The sequence below is a fragment of the Scyliorhinus canicula genome, chromosome 8 (assembly GCF_902713615.1).
Source record: "Scyliorhinus canicula chromosome 8, sScyCan1.1, whole genome shotgun sequence".
In the NCBI taxonomy this organism is placed as follows: domain Eukaryota; kingdom Metazoa; phylum Chordata; class Chondrichthyes; order Carcharhiniformes; family Scyliorhinidae; genus Scyliorhinus; species Scyliorhinus canicula.
This window is the reverse complement of record NC_052153.1, coordinates 160,865,475-160,890,711: the sequence shown is the minus strand read 5'-3', so window position 1 is coordinate 160,890,711 and position 25,237 is coordinate 160,865,475. Positions and strand designations below refer to the sequence as shown.

Sequence of the window (25,237 nt, the reverse complement as noted above, 5' to 3'; positions counted from 1 at the left end):
CCTTCCATCTGAGATCAAGGGCACCACCACTTTGCCTTTGCCAGCGCTGCTGATTTTGAGAGGATTCCTGCCCTGATGGTACGATGTAAACCTACGGATGATGGCTGCTAGTGATGAAGTTGATCCATCTGATGGGGGTCTTGGCTGTGTGGTGCAGAATATCAGGGCCCCATTTCAAGAGGCGCGAGGCATTCTTATGGAGGCGACAGTGGCGCGCAAGGAGGTTTTAGTAACAGATCACTGTCTTTGGGGGAATTTGTTGGGGCACATTTAATCCTGTTTCCAAGGCCTGGGGTTAGGTTGGCCTTCTGACCCTGGAGATCTCGGGCTAGTGCTGTTCAATTCTGGTGTTCACAAAGGGGGACCAGAAGGAATGTCACTGGTGGGGGTCTCCCAGGAAATTGGAGGCCCCCAGGTGCTTGCCCGCTGGGCAGGGTGGCACCCTGACACCGCTGGTGCCACCTGGGCCCCTTGGCACTGCCAGCCTACACCCTGGCAATGTTAGACACCCAGCAGTGCCACCTAGGTGCCAGCCTGGCACTGCCAAGGTGCCCAGGTGGCACTGCTAGCTGGCAGGGGTGCAGCAAGGCTGGCTCTGCCAAGGTGCCAGGCTGGCATTTCTCCTGTGCAACGGATTGGACTCCCTGTGCAGGGAGTGTTGGTGCAGGGTGTGTGAGGGGGCTGGGAGGACCCCATTATAGGTGAGTTGGGGCTTTGGGGGGGGGGGGGGGTTTGGGTGTCTGCACGGAGGAGTTTCAGCGAGCGGAGCGCCTCAGTGCAGAAAATGGGACTGTGCAGCCTCGTTGGGGTGTTCCCCATGAGGCCCCATAGCTACCCAAGTGGGGGTTCAATAGCGTGGTGTTTCTCAGTGCTCCGAGCGCCGGGCAAACCCGGCTAAATGTGCTTGTATGGGACTCTCATTTGGGTAGATTGCACCCAGACTGTTTAAATTGTTTTTTTTAATCTTTCCCATGGGAGATCCTGGGCTGAGTAATAAGGTTTGGTAGCACCCACTACACCCTTTGTCATTTTGCTGTCTTGCAGTTATGGGATGGCTGTCTGTCATGGCCTGGATCTGGGGAGGAATTTAAATTGCGTTGCGAGTGTTAGTTGATTTCCCCTTAGCGCTGGGTTTCTCAGGTTATGGTTTTCTCCTTCTGTCATTTAGTTTTGAAGCTATGGGTATGATGAAAGTCTGTAATGTTGTCTGTATTCTGTTCGGGTACAGGCAGGTCATTTATCCATGGAGGGAGCTTGTTGGGGATTTTGTTCCTGATTCATTCAGTCTTGTTTGTTCCCAATTATGTAATGACTACTGTTTTATGGTGTATCTGTTGTACATTGATACCTATAGCTATCTTTCTGCTTTTGCTACTTTTGAGGCAATTTTTTCAAACAAAATGGAAAATTCCCAAGAAATAAACATTTAAGACAGAGAGGAGGGCAGCACGGTGGCGGAGTGGGTTAGCCCTGTTGCCTCACGGCGCCGAGGTCCCAGGTTTGATCCCAGCTCAGGGTCACTATCCGTGTGGAGTTTGCACATTCCACCCCTGTTTGCGTGGGTTTCACCCCCACAACCCAAAGATGTGCAGGGTAGGTGGATTGACCACGCTAATTTGCCCCTTAATTGGAAAAAATGAATTGAGTACTCTTTTTTTTAAAATGTAATGGTAGATTCAGTTAACATATCAGATGTTCCAATTGTTGGTGTTCTTTGAATCTTAGTTATTTATCCGACAGCCTGAGTTATAAAATTAATGAAATAAAGCATGGAGATCCATGGTATTGAAGGTTCTACAAATTCCACTACAACTACTGATTAAAGAAGCAGCACAATGGCAGGGTGGTTAGCATTGCTGCCTCACGGTGCCGAGGTCCCAGGTTCGATCCTGGCTCTGGGTCACTGTCCGTGTGGAGTTTGTACATTTTCCCCATGTCTGCGTGGGTCTCACCCCCACAACCCAAATAGATGTGCAGGGTATGTGGATTGGCCACACTAAATTGCCCCTTAATTGGAAAAAAAAAACTACTGATTAATGAGCTTGATTAGCACCCCACCCACTACTTAAATATTCATTCCCTCCACCACCAACGGACAGTGGCAGCTGGGTGTACCGTCTACATGATGCACTTTCAACATCTTCTAACCCTGTAACATCTACGACCTCAAAGGACATGCATGGGAACACCACCACTAGCAAGTTCTCCTCCAAGCCACACAACATCCTGAGTTGGAAATGGATCATTGTTCCTTCATTGTTGCTGGGTCCTGTTCTAACAGCACTGTGTGTGTACCTACACCATGTGAACTGCTGGTTTAGCTCAGTGGGCTAGACAGCTGATTTGTGTTGCAGAACAAGGCCAGCAGCGCTGGTTCAATTTCTGTACCAGCTTACCCGAACAGGTGCCGGAATGTGGCGACTAGGGGCTTTTCACAGTAACTTCATACTTGTGACGATAAAAGGTTATTATTAATAGTTTAAGAAAGTGGCTCACCACCACTTTCTCAAGAGCAATTAGGGATGGGCAACAAATGCTGGCCTTGATGCTCCTGTAATTGAATAAAAAGATTTTTTTTGTCAAAATATGTCACATTTTCTACCCTTTCTGCATTAGCATTAGGAGGTACTGCTCTAAAATAAAGTGTTTTTGATTTTTTTGACATTTCCTCCTATTTATCCCTATTTCTAACCCAGTTGATCCAGCAGCTGCGGAGGGAGCAGCTGCACAGACTGCATTGCGGGAGCTCTACCTTTTAATTGAACTAATACATCATCCGTGGCATTTCCCATGGGTGGTCTGCAAATGACTGAGAGCAGAACGGTGAAAAGTGTGAGGTAGCACCTGCTGCTGCCTTTTCATATGTCTCTCCCAATTTTAGGGACAGATGATTTGCAAATAGATGACTCCTTCTCCAATTGGTACCAGACTTAGTGATGAGGAAGACTACCATGACGTCACTGTTTCAATGAAACTCTCTTCTCCCCCCGCCCCCCGTTTCCTCACCTCTACTGACAAAGATCACCCCTCCGCTTTCCCACATCAGGGCTAAAACTGAGATCAGTGACGCTCAGGCATAAACCAACTTCGCACAATTTCTTTCGAAGGATCTTCATTCACCAGGCAACAGTTTCAAATGTCATGTGCAAGGGGGAAAAAATGCTCATTGGAGAGTCCAGTGGAGAAAGCCACTCGATTCTGACAGGCAGCCACGTCGTGTCGATGGAGAACGATGACATGTACCGGCCTAAGATTTGCTACAAAGCTCTATCTATGCATTCAACCCAATTTGACAAAACTGAAAACATGGTACATTAGTTTCAGGATAATTAGGAAGTTAAGATCAGCAGTACCACCTACAAATTCTGAATGGGTAAAGTCACCGAATTAAAGAAGATCAGTCTTACTAAAATCATTCAGACCACAGTTTAGAAAATGCTTGCAAGCTTCAGTGTGAGGTAAATATGATATCTCGTGACGTGATGAATGTACCCACTATAACAGCTGTACCATTATCCCATGATCTTCGGAATTGGTGCCAAACAGACAATCAGATTAACACCCTCTGGAGAGACAGACAAGTCTCTTTGTTGCTGTGTTTTGCATTCAGCTCATTAAAACAAGCTTGGTCGGCAGGACTGTAAATCTGTTTTAAAGTTATTATGTAGATAAAACAAGAAGTTTAATGGCCAGCTGAATCATTTTGAGTGAGGCTGACATAATGTTCAGACTGGCATTAACACCACTTGCATCCGCAGATTATCTGCAACCTGGGCCAACGCACATTGCATTGAGATGTATATGAATAGAATGGGTTGCTAATTAAATGTAAATGATTAGCATTAGTTCAATTATCAAGGCTTGGAGGCCTTTGGAAAATGACACACGGCAACAATGCCACACAGCATTGTTAATTAACACTTTGATAGGCTTGGGTTCTCGTCGCTGCAGAGGTCATGAAGAACAAACTGCTCACGCCAGACAGTCAAACAACATTGCTATCAACGTTTGGGAAAATATTGCAATTGTTTCAATGCATAGTTTGAGCTGCAGAGAAGAACAATCTGGAGCTGGATTCACCACCATGCCACATTTCTGTTTCACCCTGCCGGCGGGATGCTCTGTTACGCCGGCTGGTCAATGGGGTTTCCCATTGTGGGGCAGTCCCATGCCGTCAGGAAACCCCCGACTTTCGGCAAAATGGAGAATCCCGCCGGCGGAGAATCCAGCCCCTGATGTTGCAGGTGAGGTGGAAAATTTGACAGTGCAGCCAAAGGTCCATTGACTTTGGATGGGGATGTTTGGTGCAGAGGCGGACAGGAGCGGAAAATCCAGGCCACTATGTGCCTCAATTTTATCAACAAATCGTCTTTGTGGCACCTGGTCAAATTCTCTTTCTTTGAATTTATATATAAACAACATCCACTACATTCCCTTTATCAATACATTGCGGGAAAATTCAACTTTTTTTTCCTGCCCTTTGGGTGAAATCTTGAGGTTGAGGGGAGGCGGTAACGTAGTGGTATTGTCACTGGACTAGCAATCCAAAGACCCAGGATAATGATCTAGGGATCCGGTTTCGAATCCCACCACAGAAAGTGATGGAATTTAAACTCAATAAAATATCTGGAATTAAAATGTCTCGTCATGACCATGAAACCATTGTTGATTGTTGTAAAAACCCATGTGGTTCACTAATGTCGTTTAGGGAAGGAAATCTGCCATCCTTACCTGGTCTGGCCTACATGTGACTCCAGACCCACAGAAATGTGGTTGTCTCTTAACTGCCCCCTCGAGGGCAATGAGTGAAGGGCAATAAATGCTGGCCCAGCCTGCGACGCCTACGTCCCATGAATAAATAAAAAACATTTCAGTTTGCTCCGTTGGCAGTCCTGTCGAAAATTTAGGTAACAAAACTGCAGTGCAGAGAAAACATTGGGCATGATTCAGCGGCCCCGTCGAGCCCGACTTGGTGTCGGGAACAGGCTGCTGAATCTCGTGAGAGGCCTCTTGCAAGATTAGCAATGCTTGAAACATCTCTGGCGAGATACGTCGCAATGTGGTTCGCTGGGCATGAACTAGATCAGCATATTTAACTGACCAATAGTCCAATAGACATCTGGGATCTAATCGTCATGCTTTGGAGATCTCACCAGGGTGACATTTAATACTGGTCCACACAAATATGGATCAGTCATAATGGCACCTGGGGAGGTTCGGGTCTCCCAGGCCATTAGACACCCCGGGTGGTCAGGGACAGGGCAGAGTGGCTCTCCGGCACTTCCATGGGCACCTGGGCACTTTGGTATTGCCAGACTGACAGTGGCACTTACAGTGCCAGGGTACCCAGGTGCGAGGTTGCCACTGCCAGGGATCAGGGCGGGGAGGGCCTTACCAAGTGGAGGGGGTGAGGAGGTGCTCCCGGGGGCCGCCCCAAGTTTGGGGGAAAGGGGGGAGGAGATCAAGGCAGCCTTCTAAAATGGGACTCCAATCTGCGAGATGCTTTTCGCTCACCAGCAGGAAAACACTCTAAGCGTGGTCCTGGTGGAGAGAAACTCCCTGAGGCCAGAAAAATGACAAAGTGTTGTTGAATAGCGGGGTGGTTCTTGGCACTGCAGCCACTGAGTAACATTCCGCTAAATGCACCCAAAACCAGGCATAGAATGTTTTTGGTTGAATCACGCCCATTGTTTGTTTGAAAGCTGACTCTCTGATCCCAGTGGCCAATTTCACAATGTTTGTTGACATAAGTAAACTTAAAAGGGCCTGGATGATTGACACTTTTATTAGCTTGCTGTCCAGACCTTTATTTTCATAGGAAAATGTGATCAATGGATTTCATTCTTTCAGCTTTTTTAGAAAAGGCATCCCACTTTACACGGTGGTGTTCCATGATTGTAGAATGTTTACAGCAGGTCAATGGACATGGAAGTGCCAGTGCCCGACATGGGGTCATGATGGGATATGAGGGTGGGTGGAAGGACAGAGCCTCGCATAGGGGCATGAGGGGTCCTGGGGGTGGCTGGAAGGTCAAAGCTGGGCAGAGGGCATATGAAGCCATTTGGGTGGGCATGTGGAGTGTTTGGAGAGTGAAGAGGTTGTGAGAGGTGACGGATAGAGGATTTTGTGGGTTTTCTTTCACTGGCCTATTAAACAGCCCACTCAAACCTGACCCCCAGAAATGAAGATCCTGTCAAGGTGGGCACTTCCTTCCGAGGCTGGTGGACCGAGCTAGGAATCTTTCCATCTTCCTCTGCCTGCCTCGAGGATGAAAATCCAGGCCGTTACTCGAGAGGGGTAAGATAGGGAAACATTGAAACCTTAGGGCAAGATTTTTCCTGTGGAGTTCTCAAGCTGGTGTGTGGACCATGAAGGCCCAGAAAACCGTGGAAAATAGTTAACAATTGTGATTTTCCCTGTGTCATCCAAAGGATGGGGAATGACCCTGTACAGGGAGCTGCAGCATCCAGGCAGGCAGGGAGAGTCTTTAGGCCTGAAAGTCCAACCTCCCCAGCCTGCCATCGGGAGGCTACCTCCAAACAGTTAAACTGGCCCCTGCTGGCTGCAGGAATCTGGAGGCTGACGCGCCTTCATAGGCCATTAAAAACCTTGCTTGCCCACCGATCATGTGCAGATCTCTGTCACCTCCACAAAACCAGCCTGGGGGCTGGATGGAGCCTGGGAACAGAAACATAGGCTTGCCTGCCTCTGATCCCAACCCTGATGGGGCCTAAAAATCACATCTGCAGAAGTCCAATAGAAACCACTCTGTTCTGGATAGTTTTGCATCAATTAACACTCAATTTCAAATAAAGCATAATACTGCATTTTTTGACATTTCAAACCATTCTTTATTTTACTGCACACATATGTGAACAACATTTACAGTATTCCAAAAGAACAGTTTGCCTCTCTTTCTAGAAAGGCAAACGCAAGTACGTCAAGTTATACGCACAATTAATAGTTAGCATAGAGATCATTGTCCAATTCCTCAACAAACTGTGTGTAGTTTATGCCAGGGGTCAAGAGATATCATGGGCTGGATTCTCCGTCGGTGGGATCTTCCGTTTCGCCAGCAGAGCACTCAATCCCATGGATTTCCTGACGGCGTGGGGGTGCCCACAATAGGAAACTCCATTGGCCAGCTGCTGGGACGGAGAATCCCACTGTCGGTGGGCGTGCCACACCCGAAAATGGGTACGGTGGGACAGAGAATACCGCCCATATTTTGAAAATAAGTAAAAATTCAGACAAATGATCTCCATTTGCAAAGTAAGCAGATTTCATTCATTTATTGTTGCGCCTGTTAGATAATAGACCATCAAGAAGATTTCTTTTCACTAAGGGACAAGGGCAGGCTGACTTATATTTTGCTTGACTTTATGGTGAATTAATTTTGTGATTCATTCACAGACACAAGGGCATTTTTAGTTCAAAGATTCTGACTATGTTGCAATCTTAGAACCTAGATAATGGGGTGGTGCATGATTTGTAGTGCAAAAGCCAAGTTCAGGCGGCATTGTACAATTACCTTCTCTAAGCTTTCAACCAGCTATACTGCTGTATTTACAATCTCTGAAATAAGTTTTAAATCCCCTCAGTCCAGATGTCGCTATGTCTTTTTCCTCTGGTCAATTTTATATAGACTGATACCAAACTTCACAGATATCTGTGGATACTCACATTAGAGACACGAGTATTTTAACATTTCTACTTTTAAATGTCTTTATTCAGATCAATGAAATTATCCAATAACCCTGCCATGTATAATTATAATATCTTCAGATATCTAACTCAGCAGGTAGATTTCAGAATAAATGCAATGCATGGCATTGACGTGACAATTGATTTTTAGCTTATTTTTCATGAAACAAATATAATTTATAATAAATAAATCCACAGCAGCAGATACCATTAGTAATGAATATGTCATTACACCATCTAACAAGGCATCACTCCCCCTTTAATAGAGAAATTATTAACACTGATCTACAGTACATCTCTTTCAGAATATTCTTTAAGTGCAGCTCATGAACAGTTCTAGAGAAGAATTGTATGAGCTTTCTTTCACAAACTAATATATGGACGAGCAAGGCAATTTAACCCACTCTAGTTAATCCATTCAGGATAACCTACAGTTTCTCACTGTTTCTTAAATTACCATAAGTTTTATTTCCTCTATTGCTTTATCCAGAAGTCTATTCCACATGTTGATCATTCTTGAGAACTTCCTGACATCAGGCTCAATTTTGCAATTTACTCGTTTCTTCCCAACACAATTGTGTAATGCTAGCAATTAGCCTAATGACTTTCCTTCTGGTCTAGAATATTTGTTTTGTGTATCAATAGGCCACTCAAGGTGCAGTTGGATTAGAATATTAGAATATAAAATTAGAATCTTGAAAAGTTTTAGCACAATATAATTTGACTTGCACTTCAATGGCTTAAAATACATAATTCTGTATGTGTTGTTGATGTCTACTCACATCCTCCCACCCTCTTTCAAATGTACCATTAACTATTGATTAAAATGGTCAATTAGAAGGCCGACCTGATTGAGGTACACAAGATTATGAGGGGCATGAACAGGGTAGATAGGGAGGAGCTGTTCCCTTTAGTTGAAGGGTCAGTTACGAGGGGACATAGGTTCTTTTTTTTTTAAATTTAGAGTACCCAATTCATTTTTTCCCAATTAAGGGGCAATTTAGCGTGGCCAATCCACCTACCCTGCACATCTTTGGGTTGTGGGAGCGAAACCTATGCAAACATGGGGAGAATGTGCAAACTCCACACGGACAGTGACCCAGGACCGGGATGGAACCTCGGAGCCGTGAGGCAGCAGGGCTAACCCACTGCGCCACCGTGCTGCCCGGGGGGGGGGGGGGGGGGGGGGGCTTAGGTTCAAGGGGCAGGAGGTTTAGGAGTGATTTGAGGAAAACTATTATTACTCAGAGGGTGGTGATAGTCTGGAATGCACTTCCTGGGAGGATGGTAGAGGTGGGTTGCCTCACATCCTTTAATAAGTATCTGGATGAATACTTGGCACGTCATAACATTCAAGGCTATGGGCCAATTCTGGCAAACGGGATTAGATAGGCAGGTCAGGTGGTTTTTCAAGCGTTGGTGCTGTCTTGATGAGCCGAAGGGCTTCTGTGCTGTATTATTCTGTGATTATTCTTTTCATTAAGGGACAAGGGCAGGCTGACTTGTATTTTGCTTGATTTTGATTGACTTTATGGCGAATTTATAAAAAAGGATTGAAGAACTCCATGTTTCATTTTTATTTGTGGCTGTTATGGATTCCTAAACAGCTGCTGCTTTATAAAAACTTTTTTCTTTCTTTATTGAAGGCTGTCAGCATGTTGACAAATTTTGTACCAAAATGAGGCAGTGTGTCACCTGTGCATAATGTTATTCCTTCACAAGAAACATAGCACCTTTAAAAAAAAAATACACATGATTCCATATACAGAATGCAATTGAATGCAGCTCTCATGATCTTTCTTATTCCTCTTCAGAGGGTAAAAGGCAAGGGAGGAAGTGATTCCAGGTGTAAAGAATTTAAGTTATGAGGGAAGGTTAAGGAAGTTGTCATTTTTACGGAAAAACCAAGTCCGGTCATCTAGTTGAAGTTTTCAAGTTCATCAAGGGCATTGGCAAAACCATTTCAGTTAAATTAATCACCATTGTAATAGGGCCAAATACCAAAAAATGCATTCAAAATGAGGAAGTTAAAAGGAAAAGGGTAGGTCAAGGAAAATATTTTCAACCAACGAAAGGAAAAGAAAATTGTGGAATACGTTTCCTAGGAGGCTAATCGAAGTTGACAGCATAAATGGGTTCACTGTCTCAAGGGTAATTCGGGATGGCCTTGCCAGCGACTCAAATCCCATGAATAAAGGGAATAAAAGGGACAATTAATCACTTTTCAGGACACACAATGCTTTCGGGATTTAATGTGATGAGGGGCCGATGAGGCAGATTTATGATAAAGGATCTGTTACTCCTTAAAATTCTGAAATGAATAACAGCTCGGAAGTTAAATGACCGATATGTTAAAGCAACTGGGCATGGCAGATTGTGACTATTCTCGATTTGTTACTTTAAAATTCAGAATCATCTTTAGAAAAAAAAAATTCAAAGTATCCAATTCTTTTTTTTCCAATTAAGGGGTAATTTAGCGTGGCGCGCATCTTTTTGGTTGTGGGGGACGAGACCCACACAGACATGGGAAGAATATGCAAACTCCACACAGACGGTGACCCGGGGCAGGGATTGAACCCGGGTCCTCAGCGCCGTGAAGCAGCAGTGCTAAACACTCTGCCACCGTGCTTCCCCAATTCAGAATCATCTTGGCATCAAACTGGAATAGACCAGCTCAAAATTGAAATTAAACACATCAGCATTTCTGCCGTTCCTCCACATCATCTAACGTCTAGGTTGCCCATTCTGCAGCAAACCAACTTTTTAAAAAGATAAATGCAGTTCAAATTCTGGACAAAGCAGAAAGTTCTCAAAAGAGTTACTAAATGCCGAATGAGTAAAAACTAAATATTGCACAAAATTAAAAACCTTTTTCATCCGCCTACAAACGTTCACAAACTCAAACAATAATCTGCGTTTGCCTTGGTGCTAGCAAATAGAAATTCATTCCAATGCAACGAGTTGGATTCAATAATCAATCAGGAGTTAAGGTAAACTACTACACTACACAATATTCCTTCATTATAACACCCTCATGGCACTTGACCTCAATTTAGCCTTTTATGTTCATGGCTCCCTCACTGACTGGGTAACTGCGCTAGTCGAACAGCCCTGTATGATGTGCCACTTACTATTTTTGTATACCAGTGCTTGACTATTAAATATCTTTGTTTCTCATACTTATAAATCTTAATTTATTTAAAAAACTTTTGCCAATTTTCAACCATATAGTTAAACTACAAAATAATAGAACATGCCCTTGTACGTATAAACAGTCTTATGTACATCACAACGGTATTATATGAAGATGCAGAACAAGCATGAACTGGGAGTAGAGAAAACTGTCAAGGTAAGTATATTATTTTACGATAATTTTGTGGGAGAATATATTACACTAATATAACAGTTGTTACACAAATATAGCAGTTAGAAGTCAGTACATGTCGTGCAAACTCACAAAGTTCCAAGCAAATCTTACCAGTGAGGTAACTTTGTTGGGCATTGCTTTAATTGTGTTTTATCAAAACATCCCACATATCTGTTATAACTAACCTTGGGAGAAAGGATGATTGTTTTTGAACACTGCTTTCTTTGCTTTCTTCCTTCCAATGAAATTGGAACATCTTGTGTAAATAAAGTCAGTACTTTTAAGATAGAATAGGCTGCTGAAACAGTGGAGTATTTTTATTCATTTCCAGAGCAGCCAGTTTTCCAGTGCGGTCAGGGAGAGGAACTAGACGTGGGGTTCGGAGGAGCTTAATTAGAAGCCCACATTCTTTTTTCTTTATAAATTTAAAGTACCCAATTATTTTTTCCAATTAAGGGGCAATTTTAGCGTGGCCAATTCACCTAACCTGCGCATCTTTGGGTTGTGGGGGCGAAACCCACGCAGAGAAGCCCACATTCTTTAAATGTAGGAAGAGCATTTCTGCTCCTCCTGGCCCCACATTCAAAAACATACCCAGGGCAGTCCAATCATGCAGCGATGACCTCGAAAACAGGAGCTAGTCACAATGTTCTAGATAATAAGCTGAGCCGTACAGTTTCTCTGGAAAGGTTCTTCAGTGACTTTTGCAGAGAATGTTTGAAAGTTGAATTCCAAACTTTACTACATTTTTTATGTCAACCACGCGTTCATAAGCAGATCAATAAATTAATTGCACTGGTCATCATAAAAAAAATAATTGAATATTTCTCATTTAATTGAGGGAACCAAGATTGAGGAGTGAAATATGTGCACAATGTTACCCTTCAATTTAAATCTCAATTATTAAAGTATCTTGAAGGGACAATTATTTCAAATTCACTTTGTTCACTTCCACACTCCTATTGTCTATTTTGAAAGATACTTTTAGCTCATAGCGTCAAAAACAAGAAGTGCGTACTTAAAATGTTCACTTATTTAAAAGACCCGAGTTCACAAGGGCTTAAGGTGAATCATATGGTGATACGCCACTGAACATATCCTTCAAACCCATCGTTCATGTACCAACTATTTGGTGCAGCAATCCAACTGGCCGCATTCTCCTGCTCTTTCCCCATAGCCTTGCAAATATTTTCACTTCAAGTATTTATCCAATTTCCATTTGAAAGTTAAATGTTACAATGCAGAATATGGCACAATTTACAGAGTGTTTGGGTAGCACTACTCAAAAATTAACTCTTTCACCTCTGGAGACTCACGTTCAGATTCAACACAGGTAAAGGTGACCTGAAATTGGTAGCAGGTGCATTGTAATACATTTTATAGTGCACTAAAAACAACAGCAGCATGTACTTATATAGCACCTTTAATGTAGTAAAGCACCCAAAGCACTTCAGAGGAAAGAGTTACAAAAAAGAATTTGACGCCAAACCAATTAAAGAGATTTTAGGGCGGATGACCACAGATTTGGTCTAGGAGGTAGGTATTAAGGAACATCTTAAAGGAGGAAAGAGAATAATAATAGTATACATGCCAGTGATTATCAAGTCATCATCAACAGCTTTGGCAATCCCGTGTTAAGGATGATTCTTCTTTTGCAGATGGTTGGGAGGACAAGGGATAGAATCATAGAATCACAGAATCCCTACAGTGTTGATGGAAGCCATTCAGCCCATTAAGTCTGCACCGACCCTCTGAAAGATTACCTTACCTAGGCACACTCCCCTGCCCTATCCCCGTAACCCCACCTAACCATTGGACACTAAGGGGCATTTTGTTTTCTACCATGGTCTGACCATCATTTTTGGACTGCGGGAGGAAACCGGAGCTCCCGGAGGAAACCCCCGCAGACACGGGGAGAAAGTGCAAACTCCACTCAGACAGTCACCAAACGTTGGAATTGAACCTTCGTTGCTGATGCTGAGAGGCAGCAGTGCTAACTATGTGCCACCATACCACTCATCTGCCAGTGTTGGCTGCAGGTTTGCAGATGGCCTATGAGCTATTACAGAGCTCTCCCACAGTGAGGACATCAACTATCAGTTGGTGGAGGTGGCGACGGATTGATGGCTCGAGCAGCTTCCCTCAATTTCTATCTGTCTCGCTTTCCTCTCTCAGTGGCTGCTCGTGGTGAGTTGTTGACCTATCATAGCACAGAGGGAAGCTATTCGGCAAATAAAGTCCATACCAGCTCTCTGTAGAGCAATCCAATCAGTCCCATTCCACGTCCATGCCAGCTCTCTGTAGAACGATACAATTAATCCCATTTCCCCCATTCCTTTCTTGTAGTCTTGCAAGTTTGATTTCCTGAAATACTCATCCAATTTCCATTTGAAATCATTGATTCTCTCCATTCCCATTGCCCTCGCAGGCAGTAACTTCCAGGTCATCACCACCCACTGCACAAGACCCCCCCAATCCATATCTCTTGTCCAAAACTCCAAATCCGTGTTACCTAGTCCCTGTAACATCAGCTAATGGGTGTGTGGTGAATGTAATATATAGATGTATGCACGATAATTCACACTGTCTTTGTAAGCGCAGTAGCGCTATCCTACCACTAGGGAGAGTAGCGCTGGGAGTACTCAGGAACTTGTACTGGGCTCCACCCTTGGCTCCGCCCACAACTCCTCCCCCTAGTGCAGCTGTATAAATACCCTTGTCCAGAGTCAGCTTGAGTTCACTAAGAGTTCATCAACGGGTAACAGGCTGGCTCTGAAGTAAGTCGATTAAAGCCTAGATTCTTATCGGAAACATGTGTCTGGTGAATTGATGGTTCCATCAGGGTGCAGTCCATCCGGACCTGTCAGAATCCTGTATACCTCCATCAAATCCAATTGGAAGTTCTTGACGCCAGCTATGATGATGGATCATCATTTTAGTTGTGATTGGACACCTGCTTCCTAAATGTAATGGGGCAGACCTTCAGGGGGTCTTTGAAACATTCCTTGGGTCTCCATGCAAATGGGCTCCCTGGCGTAGCACTGAGCAGAGCATCTCTTTTGGGCAATCTTGAGCGGGGCAGTCTGATGACTTGTCCCTCATCCATCTCAGCTGCTTTGAGGTTATTCAGGTCTGCATTTTGTATATCTGTGTCTTGGAGAGTGCTCATTTTGTTTTTCAGTCCTCCCATTTGATTTGCAAGATCCTTCTAAGACCGCGTTGATGATGTTGTTCTAGGGTCTTGAAATGGTCCAAGTTTCAGCCCCATAGAGAAGTGTGGGGCCAACCGCTGCCCAATAGACTTTGAGTCTGATTGGTTCTGATATCACAATTATCAAACACTCGGGTAAGTAATTTACTGAAGGCTGAGCTGGCACATTGGATTTAGTGATGCACCTCTTCACCATTGTCAGTCTTTTCATAGCTTACAAGACACAGGAAGTGAGCATGACTTTTCAACACTTCACATGAATCGCAATTGGATATTGGATATGACACATTTGGGATGTGGGTTGGTAAGGACTTTGCTCTTCTTGGTGTTCAGGGCAAATCCCATGCTCACATGCTCTCATTGGCTTCAATAAATTTCTTTTGGAGTTTCTTTTGTTTGTGGCTTTCAGCTGGTAGAGATTGAAGTGATCATCACCATCAGTGCGATAAAGTTATTACCACACCTTGAGGGAATGTTGAGTGGTGAGTTGCAGTGAAAGATTGAGAATAGTGTTGATGTAGTGACTCACCCTGGCTTGATGTCTAGGAAAGGAGTTTATGGTAGAGCCATTGAATTTGCACTGCTATCTGCAGTCTTGTAGGAGACAGATGATGTTTGTGAACCTAGCTGGGCATCCACGTCACTGTAGCACCTTCCAAAGAGTAGTTTGATTCTTCGAGCCAAAGACATTTGTCAGATTGATGATGATTAGTTATGGTATTTTTGTGCACAATAGATTTACCAACAACTGTCAGTGAGGCTCTTTCATCTTCCCGGGATCAACTGAGAAGGATAGAACCATCCCTCGGCAGTAACGATCAGGGATACATTATTCTCAAATGGTTAGGCTGCTTAAGTGTTGGATTTGTTCATTTATTTCACAAATAAAGAAACAAGAGTAGTTCTTCAGTTCTATCAGATTGTTCTGGCATTTAATTTGATCAGGCTATGCTGTACCTTCATTTGCCTGCCTTTCTTCCATATCTCCTGACACCCTTACCGAAGATAGAAAACAAAAGCTCACTGGGGTCTGAACCCAGGCCACATGGTGAGCATGCTGAATTGCAACTACTAAATAATCAGGAGCACCAACCATTCCTCTATTGGCCTGGGGAAGATGGAAAAACAGTCAATGGAATAAACCATTAGTGCTGATGTGTCACTTATTAATATAATGTGTATAGAAACACAATAAGTGACCATCATTGTAGGTCCTAACCACCAGATCACTAGGAACCTCTGAAAGGCACCTTTCACTTTTTCCTTGCTTTCAAAGTCCATTTTCTTAGTTTTGAATGTAACTGACAATGTTTCCAATGTTGCCAAATGTACAAAGAAGAAAGAATAATCAGAGGTGAACATTAGAGCAATATGGGTCAACAGGTTACAATGCTTAAGGTTGTTTACAGGTTGATATCCAAATTTTATACATCATAACATGTTAATTTGTTAGTGAAGCCCTGCAATAATTATGGCTGTAGTATGAAAAGAAAACTTTCCAAGCAAGTCCATCCATGGAAAATACTTTGAAGTACCCAAAACAATCCAGATGGGAATGCTACTTTAGCAAGTATGCAATACCATGAAAAAGCTATTAATGTAAAGCAAAATGTGAAGACATTCTTCTTATCTCAGCAAACATAGTGGCTAGGATATAAACACATCATTAAATAAACTGCATATTTTAATTAATGAAGATGCTTAGATCCTGAAAATAACCTTTTACTAGCTGAGAGAATGCCTAATATGTATTGGATGAAAATGCCTTTTCTTCCAACAAGATCTACAAAACGTTTCCACTGAAATAGAGTGAAAGCAATGATCATAATACTTAAGTCTTTTAAAAAAAAAATCAAAATTAGGCGATAATACATAAAGCCTGGGATTGGCTCAGGTCAGACCCCAGTTCAACTGATGGAGATAAGACAAATAAATAAAAAATTCCAAGTGACAGTCAGCGCTTTCTCTTGGTTGAAAGTAGATTTTTGTAAGATTGATAGCCTCACAGTAGCATTTGAGCAAAATGCAACACATTTTTCTTTTTGCTCGGTTGGGCATATATAATTGAACTGCAGAGGCTAACCTTATTTGCCGATAATCATCCATACTGAATTATTATTAACTCACTTCTGATGGGTCAGGCATATCTTTGAATATGTAATAGGTTAAGTTTAGGGTGCCCTCAGGGGGGAAAAAAAACACTGCAATGTTCGTTAGCTACTGTTCAAAAACCTGGACAATTAAAGACTTTGATGGTGAGAAAAATGAATGCCATTAACTGCATTTAGCAAACTCAGGTAATTCAGCGCCAGTGCAGACAGTCAGAAATCCTGGTTGCTCAATAATGAATGCTGGGCATACGAAGCCAGTGAATTGGTGCTGGAAGGTATGAAGTAACTGTCCGCTTTGGGCATTGAAGAACGACAACTGACCAATGTCACAGTTCACAAAAACACCAACTCTTGCTGGGAAATCTGTGATAAGGACATCATGTGATGCGCCGTTATGAAGAAATTCATACATATGCCTAATAGAAAGAGAAGTAACGTTAACAAGATAACAGATTAGTCAAGAATGGAGCAGAATTAAATTAAACAATTAACAGGTTGCACGGAGTTTAAACATGAATTATTACTGAATCAACCATATCAACAAAAGTCTATGAGGAACGAGAACATTTATGTGTGTGAGGGATACAAGCAAACTCATTTTACAATTTATCGACAATAGTCAAATGACTGTGTCCATGAAAATAAATTACTTAGAGAAAAAATGTTCAATGCACCAGCAACCTTACCTACATATACATTACTCCACTATGTGTTGGGGTATGCTGTTTGAGGCCACAGGTCTTGTGGCAATGAACCATCAGTCCTGTGATAACATCAAGCTGGAAAAGCTACCCTGCAAACACCTTCAATGTTGCATTAACTACTGCTTTCAAGAAAAGGCTTCAGAAATTGCCTTAGTGGTTTAGTAAGTGAATGCACCACATGAATCATGCAGACCAGAAAAATCTCAAATTTGTTACGTGAGGGAGATATTAGGAAATTGGGTCCAGAAATGAAATGAAATGAAAATCGCTTATTGTCATGAGTAGGCTTCAATGAAGTTACTGTGAAAGGCCCCTAGTCGCCACATTCCGGCGCCTGTTCGGGGAGGCTGGTACGGGATCAAAGATGGGTTCAAAGATGCAGCAGGCAATTTAGGGGTTAAACAGACTGAGGGAATAAACCGCTGGAGCGGAGTCAGAGGGATACGCCCGCACCTGGCATGTGTTACATCATCATAATCTTTATCAGTGTCACAAGTAGGCTTACATTAACGTTACAATGACGTTACTGTGAAAATCGCCTAGTTAGCCACACTCCGGCACCTGTCCGGGTACACTGAGGGAGATTCAGAATGTCCAATTCACCATTTTCTGGGACTTGTGGGAGGAAACCGGAGCACCCGGAGGAAACCCACATAGACACGGGGAGAACGTGCAGACTCCGCACAGATAGTGACCCAAGTTGGGAATCAAACCTGGGACCCTGGCGCTGTGAAGCAACAGTGCTAACCACCGTGCTACCGTGCCATACCATATCGGTGATTTAGAATATAGAACAGTACAGCACAGAACTGGCCCTTCGGCCCTCAATGTTGTGCCGAGCAATGATCACCCTACTCAAACCCACGTATCCACCCTATACCCGTAACCCAACAACCCCCCACTTAACCTTACTTTTTAGGACACTACGGGCAATTTAGCATGGCCAATCCACCTAACCCGCACATCTTTGGACTGTGGGAGGAAACCGGAGCACCCGGAGGAAACCCACGCACACACGGGGAGGACGTGCAGACTCCGCACAGACAGTGACCCAGCCGGGAATCGAACCTGGGACCCTGGAGCTGTGAAGCATTTATGCTAACCACCATGCTACCGTGCTGCCCCTAAATTGGGTTTGCAATTGGATTTGGAGCCCAGTCCCCCGGGGGCCGTAATTGGGGTGTAGGACTAACCGGAGCTGCAGACCGGGAGTGGGGGCAGACATTTTAGCCTTCGCCTCGCTGATTGCTCCCAGACAGGTCATGTTGGGGTGGAGGTCAGCCTCACCACCCATTGCCTCAGTATGGCATGGGGAACGGATGGAGTTCCTGTATTTGGAGAAGGTTAAGTATTCCTTGAGGGGGCAATTAAGGGGTTCCACAAGAGTTGGGGTATGAAAGTACCCAATTCTTTATTTTTCTAATTAAGGGGCAATTTAGCGTGGCCAATCCACCTACCCTGCATATATTTTGGTTTTGGGGGTGAGACCCACACAAACACGGGGAGAATATGCAAACTCCACACAGACAGTGACCCAGAGCCAGAATCAAACCCAGGTCGTCAGAGCCGTGAGGCGGCAGGCAACCACCTACATCACAGTGCCGCCCTATTTGACTAGAGTTAAGGCTAGAGTTATTCTATTGAGCAAGAGGTTTGTTTGTCGCTCCATATCTATCTATACCCTTTCCTAACCATTGCCCAGAAAGGTTTAGGCAAAACTAGTGAGGGCTAACCCCCTTTAGTAGAAGCTTGAATGCAAATGTAAGTTAGGATACAATTGAGCTAATTTCTATTATAATGAATGAGCCCTCCCAATCCCACTACTATTCAGTGAATATGGGACAAACCATACCCAGCGGGTGTTGCATAATATCGCATGCACCATGATGTTCTGTTTTTCCCCAGTGAACTACTTCTTGTCGTGATGGAATTTGCTACTCCGATCCTGTAGGCCTCACATCGGTCTACTATTGCTTCCCAATAAAGTCGACCACGAGCAGGCAAAGATTCTCCAAGAACAGCAGAGCAGCTGTGGAAAGAGTATAGATTCACTGAGGTTAATAACTTACACAACACAGTAGTCGTTCTGTTTTCGATAACGAGCTTAGTGTTTTTGTTCAGTTGGCAGTTAGGTTTAGTAGAAGTAGGTGTTAGTTGTTCATGTTGACCTCACTGGTTTGTGTGTGCGTATTTGGGTGTAGTGTTTGAGGGCGACGGCAAGGACGAGGGTGGGGAGGGGGATGGAGGATAGGGTTGGTTCGCTGACGGTGACTGCAGATTTTTGTCTGTTTAATCTTGTTTGTGTGTTTGGTGGCCATCTTGGATGGGCCTGGTTTCTGTATTTTCTATGTAACTGTTGAATAATCCCTCGTGGTGGAAATGGCTGACAGTGGGGGATGGGGGTGGTTGGGGGGGGGGGGGGGGGAGGGGAGGCCCCCAATTCATTTGGTGGCCTGGAATGTAAGGGGGTTGAATATAAGGGGGTTGAATGGCCCAGTGAAAAGGTTGAGGATATTTGCTGATGTGGTGTTTTTGTAAGAGACTCAGTTGTGGGTCTGAGACCAGACAAGCTTGCAGAAGGGGTGGGCGGGATAAATCTTTCATTCGGCTTTGACAGTAGAGCCCGTGTGTGGCAATATTAATCAATAAAATGGTTCAGTTTTCTGCCATAAAGATCTTGGATGACCCCAATGGTAGACATGTTGCTGTCTGTGAATCTTTGATGGGCACCTTGGCAATTCTGGTTAAAGTCTATGCTCCAAACTGAGACGATTCGGATTTTATTAATAAGCTGCTGGTCTCCACCCCCGATTTAGATTCGCATCAGCTCGCTTTGCTGGTGCCTGAAATGGTGTTCTGGATCCCAGGCTGGGTTGGTCCAGACCCAAACCTCTGACTCCATCAACTCATCATCTGGGAATCCGGGTGGCCCGTGATTGGGCCTCACTGCATAAATTAAATTATACTAGCCTGCTTGTGGTGCCAAATCAGAGTTACAGAAGTGGGACAACCTTCCCCGGTCCTAGGCAGACAGGCTCACACTATTAAAACAAATGTGCTCCCGAGAGTTTTATTTCTTTTACAATGTCCCTCCACTTTTCTACCCAAGTTCTTCTTTGGTAAGTTAATAAATTAGTGACCTAAATTGTTTGAGCGGGTAAGACCCCAAGGATAGATAGGCAATCAGGAGGCTTGGCTTTACCCAATTTATTATTTTAGTATTGGGCAGCCAATATTCAGACAGTAATGTTGTGGTTCAGTAATCCGGGTTCCATATGGGGGCAAAAGGAGGGGAGTTCCTATACGTGTTCTAGCCTTGGTATAATAGTAACTGCATCTTTTCTGTTCTCTCTGGTAAGACTTTCCTTGAATTCGATAGTGGTGTCTACCCTGAGAATCTGGAATGAGTTCAGACAGCATTTTAAACTTAGTTCCATGTCTTTACTGGCCCCTATCTGCAATAATCAGGGGTTTGGATTCGACATTTAGGTCACGAGAGGAGAAACATTTGGAGAGTTTTGGGGGCCTGTTCGTGGAGGGAAGGTTTGTCAGCTTTGTGGAGCTGTCAGAGAAATTCCATCTCCCTGGTTCAGATACTTCCAGATTTATGATTATCCGCACAAGACTTTTCCCTCTTTCCCCTTGGCACCATCCTCCTCCCTGTTGAAGAGGATTTTGTCTTTGACCTGGTCTGGTGAGGGGAGTTCTGCCCGAGTGAAGGTCTCCTACTCCACCCAGTGCCTCGGCCTGGTCCGGTGACTCCATGGGCGCGATACTCCGAGGCCGCGCCGGTTGGGAGAATCGCCGGCTGCACCATTTTATCGCGCGACGCCAGTCCAACGCCATCCCGCCATTCTCCCAACTGGCGAGAACGGCCCCGGCGAGTTCTGTGCCGCGCCAGCCGGAGAATTGCCCTAGACAGTCAGAACGGCGATTCTCCGGTATCCCCGCCATTCTCCGGCCCGGATGGGCCGAGCGGCCGCCCCGACCCGACAATTTCCCGCCGGCACCGTCCACACCTGGTCACTGCCGGCGGGAACTGTGCGGGAATGCTGGGGGGGGCAGCCTGTGGGGGGGGGGGGGGGGGGGGTGGGGTTCCTTCACCGGGGGGGGGGCCTCCGATGGGGTCTGGCCCGCAATCGGGGCCCAGCGATCGGCGGGCCAACCTCTCTAAAAGAGGACCTCCTTTCCTCCACCGCCGCGCAAGATCCATCCGCCATCTTCTTGCGGGGCAGCCTCGGGGAGCACGGCAACCGCGCATGTGCGGGTGACTTCATTTACGCAACGCCGGCCGCGTAATTTACATGGCGCCGCGTACCCAGCGCACGTAAAATACGCGATGTCGCTCCTAGCCCCCCGGGGGCGGGAGAATAGGAGAGCGGGCTCCGACACCGGAGTGAAACACTCCGGTTTTCACTCTGGCATCGGGACTTTGTCTCCATTTCGGAGAATCGCGCTCCATGTCTTTCTCACATTTGGAGAAGGTCAGGTACACCATTAGGGGGTCGGTAGAGGGGTTCTACCCAAAATGGCAGTCATTCATTTCCCTTTTTCAAGAGCTAGTCACCGTCAGTTGCTAAGGGGTTTGGTTTAATTTGGGGGGGGGGGGGGGGGGAGAGGGTTAAGTAAATTTGTGCTTTTGTTTGTTTGTCTTCTGCAAGATATCTGTCACATATTGCAATAGGATAATTGACTTGGATAATTCAGGAAGTTTACACAGAAGCACTTCACACTTACAAAAATAATGCCTGCACTTAGTTCAATGTATTCACCAGTTCAACATCCTTCTATCAACAAAAGGTGATGGACACTTGGCATATAAATCATTGCTGATGGCTGAAGAGGCCTATCACCAAGAGGTAGCTTCTTCCACAAGTGATGTAGGCAAAAGGAGCATGAATAGGCCATCTGACCCCTTGAGTTCAATTAAATCATGGCTGATCTTCCACCTCAATGGTATTTTTCCACAATATCCCCATATCCCTTGATGTCTTTGTGACTAACTCCGGATCTATTGATCTCGGTTTTGAACATGGCAATGACTGCATCATGGAATCATTACAGTGCAGAAGGAGGCCATTTGGCTCATTGTGTCTGCACCTCCAGACTGAGCCCCCACAATCTTCTGGGCTAGAGAATTACAAAGATTTCCACGCTCTGGCTGAAGAAATTGCTCCTCATCTCAGTTTTAAAGGATCGTCCCTTCAGTCTGAGGCTGTGCCGAGTGACTCCCAAGTGCAATTATCAATATCAAGCCCTTCATGTCACACTTGAAGCGGTGTTTTGGCCATCCTGCTGGCTCTCTGGCTCCAATGGCCCCACCATACAGAAGGTCTTGGGTATGTAACCATCTTCCATTCTGCAGATGTGCCTGAGGCAATGAAGCTGCCTCTGTTTGATGAATGCTAACAAACTTGAGAGCTCCGCCTTTAATAGTTCTAAAATCTATCAAGACTAAAGACAAAGAGTATCACGGGATTTGTGTGGGAGTATCACGGGATTTGTGTGGGCGCATGGGACTCCGAGGGTTCGAAGAGTGTTCCTGGAACGAGGCAGGGATAGGGGGGGGGCTGGGGTTGCCCAACCTCTGTGGATACTACTGGGTGGCCAACGCAGCGATGGTGCGTAAGTGGGTAATGGACGAGGAAGGGGCAGTGTGGAAGAGGATGGAGGCGGCGTCTTGTGTGGGCACGAGCCTCGAGGCACTAGTAACGGCGCCGTTGCCGCTCCCTCCAACGAGGTATACCACGAGCCCGGTGGTGGCGGCTACCCTCAAAATTTGGGGGCAATGGAGACGGCACAGGGGGGAAATGGGGGGCTCAATGGAGGCCCCGAAACGGGGGAACCATCGGTTTGTCCCAGGGAGCATTGATGGTGGATTTCTGGGCTGGCACAGGGCAGGGGTTAGGAGGTTGAGGGACCTGTTTGTGGAGGGGAGGTTCGCGAGCTTGGGGGAGTTAGAGGGGAAGTTTGGGCTCCCCCCGGGGAACATGTTTCGGTACATGCAGGTTAGGGCGTTTGCAGGCGGCAGATGGAGGGGTTCCCCTTGTTGCCCCCACGTGGGGTACGGGACAGGGTGCTCTCGGGGGTGTGGGTTGGAGGAGGGAGGATTTCAGACATATACCGGGTAATGCAGGAGGTAGACGAGGCCTCGGTGGAGGACCTGAAGGGTAAATGGGAAGAGGAGCTGGGTGAGGAGATTGAGGAGGGGACGTGGGCGGATGCCCTGGAGAGAGTGAATTCCTCCTCTTCCTGTGCGAGGCTTAGCCTCATACAGTTCAAGGTGCTGCATAGGGCCCACATGACTGGTTCGAGGATGAGCAGGTTTTTCGGGGGCGAGGACAGGTGTGCTAGGTGCTCGGGGAGCCCAGCGAACCACGCCCATATGTTCTGGGCATGCCCAGCGCTGGGGGAGTTTTGGAAGGGGGTAGCAAGGACGGTGTCGAGGGTGGTGGGATCCAGGGTCAAGCCAGGCTGGGGACTCGCAATGTTTGGGGTTGCAGTGGAGCCGGGAGTGCAGGAGGCGATAGAGGCCGGTGTTCTGGCCTTTGCGTCCCTAGTAGCCCGGCGGAGGATCTTGCTCCAATGGAAGGATGCGAGGCCCCCAAGGATGGAGGCCTGGATCTCTGATATGGCGGGTTCATTAAATTGGAGAGGGTGAAATTTGCCCTGAGGGGATCAGTACAAGGATTTTTCAGGCAGTGGCAGCCTTTTCTGGACTTCCTGGCGGAAAGGTAGGGAAATAGGCCGATAGCAGCAGCAGCCCGGGGCGGGGTAAGGATTGGGGGGAGGGAGAACTGTGCACATGGGTTTGTGGAGGGTGCTATCTCTCTCTTTTTGTTTTTTTCTGTTTTCTTTTTCTTTGTTTTTGTTCTTTCCTTTTGTTTGAAGTTGCTCTTGAAGCTGGGGGGGGGGGGGGGGGGGGGGGGGGAGGGGGTATTGTTCATGGGGTGTTACCGCGGTTGTATGTTAATAGAGTTAAGATGTTTATATTTTGTATTTTGTAAAAATTTCAATAAAAATTATTTTTAACAAAAAGACTAAAGACAAAGACAAAATCAGATTGGGCGCAGCCTACCGGCTGTTCAGGCTGGCGGGAAATTCCAGTCCCATTTCAGCACATGGGTTTCTCGGCAACGAGGGGTGCTGTCACCGGGAAATTCCGTTGACAACGGCGGGGTCGGGAGATCCCACTGGCAGGCCGCCTCTGCCACAGCAAATAGTGGAAGTGGAAAATCATGTCCATTGTGTCCTTATCAGGAACCCTTCTACACTGATGATGCTACGACAGTCGGCAACATGGACAAGTCAGCTACAAAGACAAATGGATTGTCTCTCCCATTCCTGTAACTTGTTCTGCACGACTATAAGTAGCATGGGACATGGTGGTGCACCTCCATCGCTGATCACATTGAATAACATCCCGCTCGAAGTGGTTATAAAATTCTGCTATCTTGGGTCCACGGTGGTGGGCAACCCACCCCGTGATGTGGCACTCAATGCACACGTAGGGAAAGCAGCTACCAGCTGTGGCTGATTGACAAAACACTCATGGAAAGTCAAGCTGACCTTTAGAGGTGTGGGCGGGGAGCAAGCGAATCATGCGCACATGTTTTGGAATTGCGAAAAATTGGGAGGATTCTGGGCGGGAGTGTTCGCGGTCTTAGCCTGGGTAGTGGAGGAGGTGGACCCGGACCCTTTGGTGGCGGTATTTGGGATTTCAGAGGAGCTGAAGTTCATGGAGAGGAGGAAGGCCGATGTCGTGGCCTTCGCCTCTCTGATTGCACAGCGGCGAATTTTGCTGGAGTGGCGGTCGGCATCGCCACCGGGGGTAGCGGCATGGTTGGGTGACCTGGGGGCATGTTTGCGACCGTGTTTGAGGAGCTGTTCGGTGCAGGGCGTGGGGGGTGGATGATGGGGGGTGTGAAAAAGGGGAAAAATCTGTACAGACTGCATAGTTGATTGTTGGGAAGTATTTTTCCAGGGGTGTTTATTTGCTGTAACCTGCTTTGGTACATGTTTATAATAAAATAAGTTTTAAAAAAACGAATGGGCAACAAATGCTGCAAGCCCACACCCCGTAAAAATGAATTTAAAACAAGACAAGGTCGCAATAGACTGCAAATAAGTTGACTTTGGC

At 45.7% G+C, this 25,237-nt stretch overlaps 1 protein-coding gene across 1 annotated transcript in view; it reads right to left on the bottom strand.

Moving 5' to 3' along the window:
* Positions 1-15,187: 15,187 nt before the first annotated feature.
* Positions 15,188-25,237, bottom strand: part of LOC119970637 — a 142,674-nt gene continuing 132,624 nt past the window's right edge. The window contains exons 12-13 of the mRNA XM_038805569.1: positions 18,950-19,126; positions 15,188-16,809 (exon numbers count right to left, since the gene is read on the bottom strand). Of these exons, the coding sequence (XP_038661497.1) occupies positions 16,557-16,809; positions 18,950-19,126 (430 nt within the window). The 3' untranslated portion in view covers positions 15,188-16,556. The remainder of the gene's footprint in view (positions 16,810-18,949; positions 19,127-25,237) is intronic.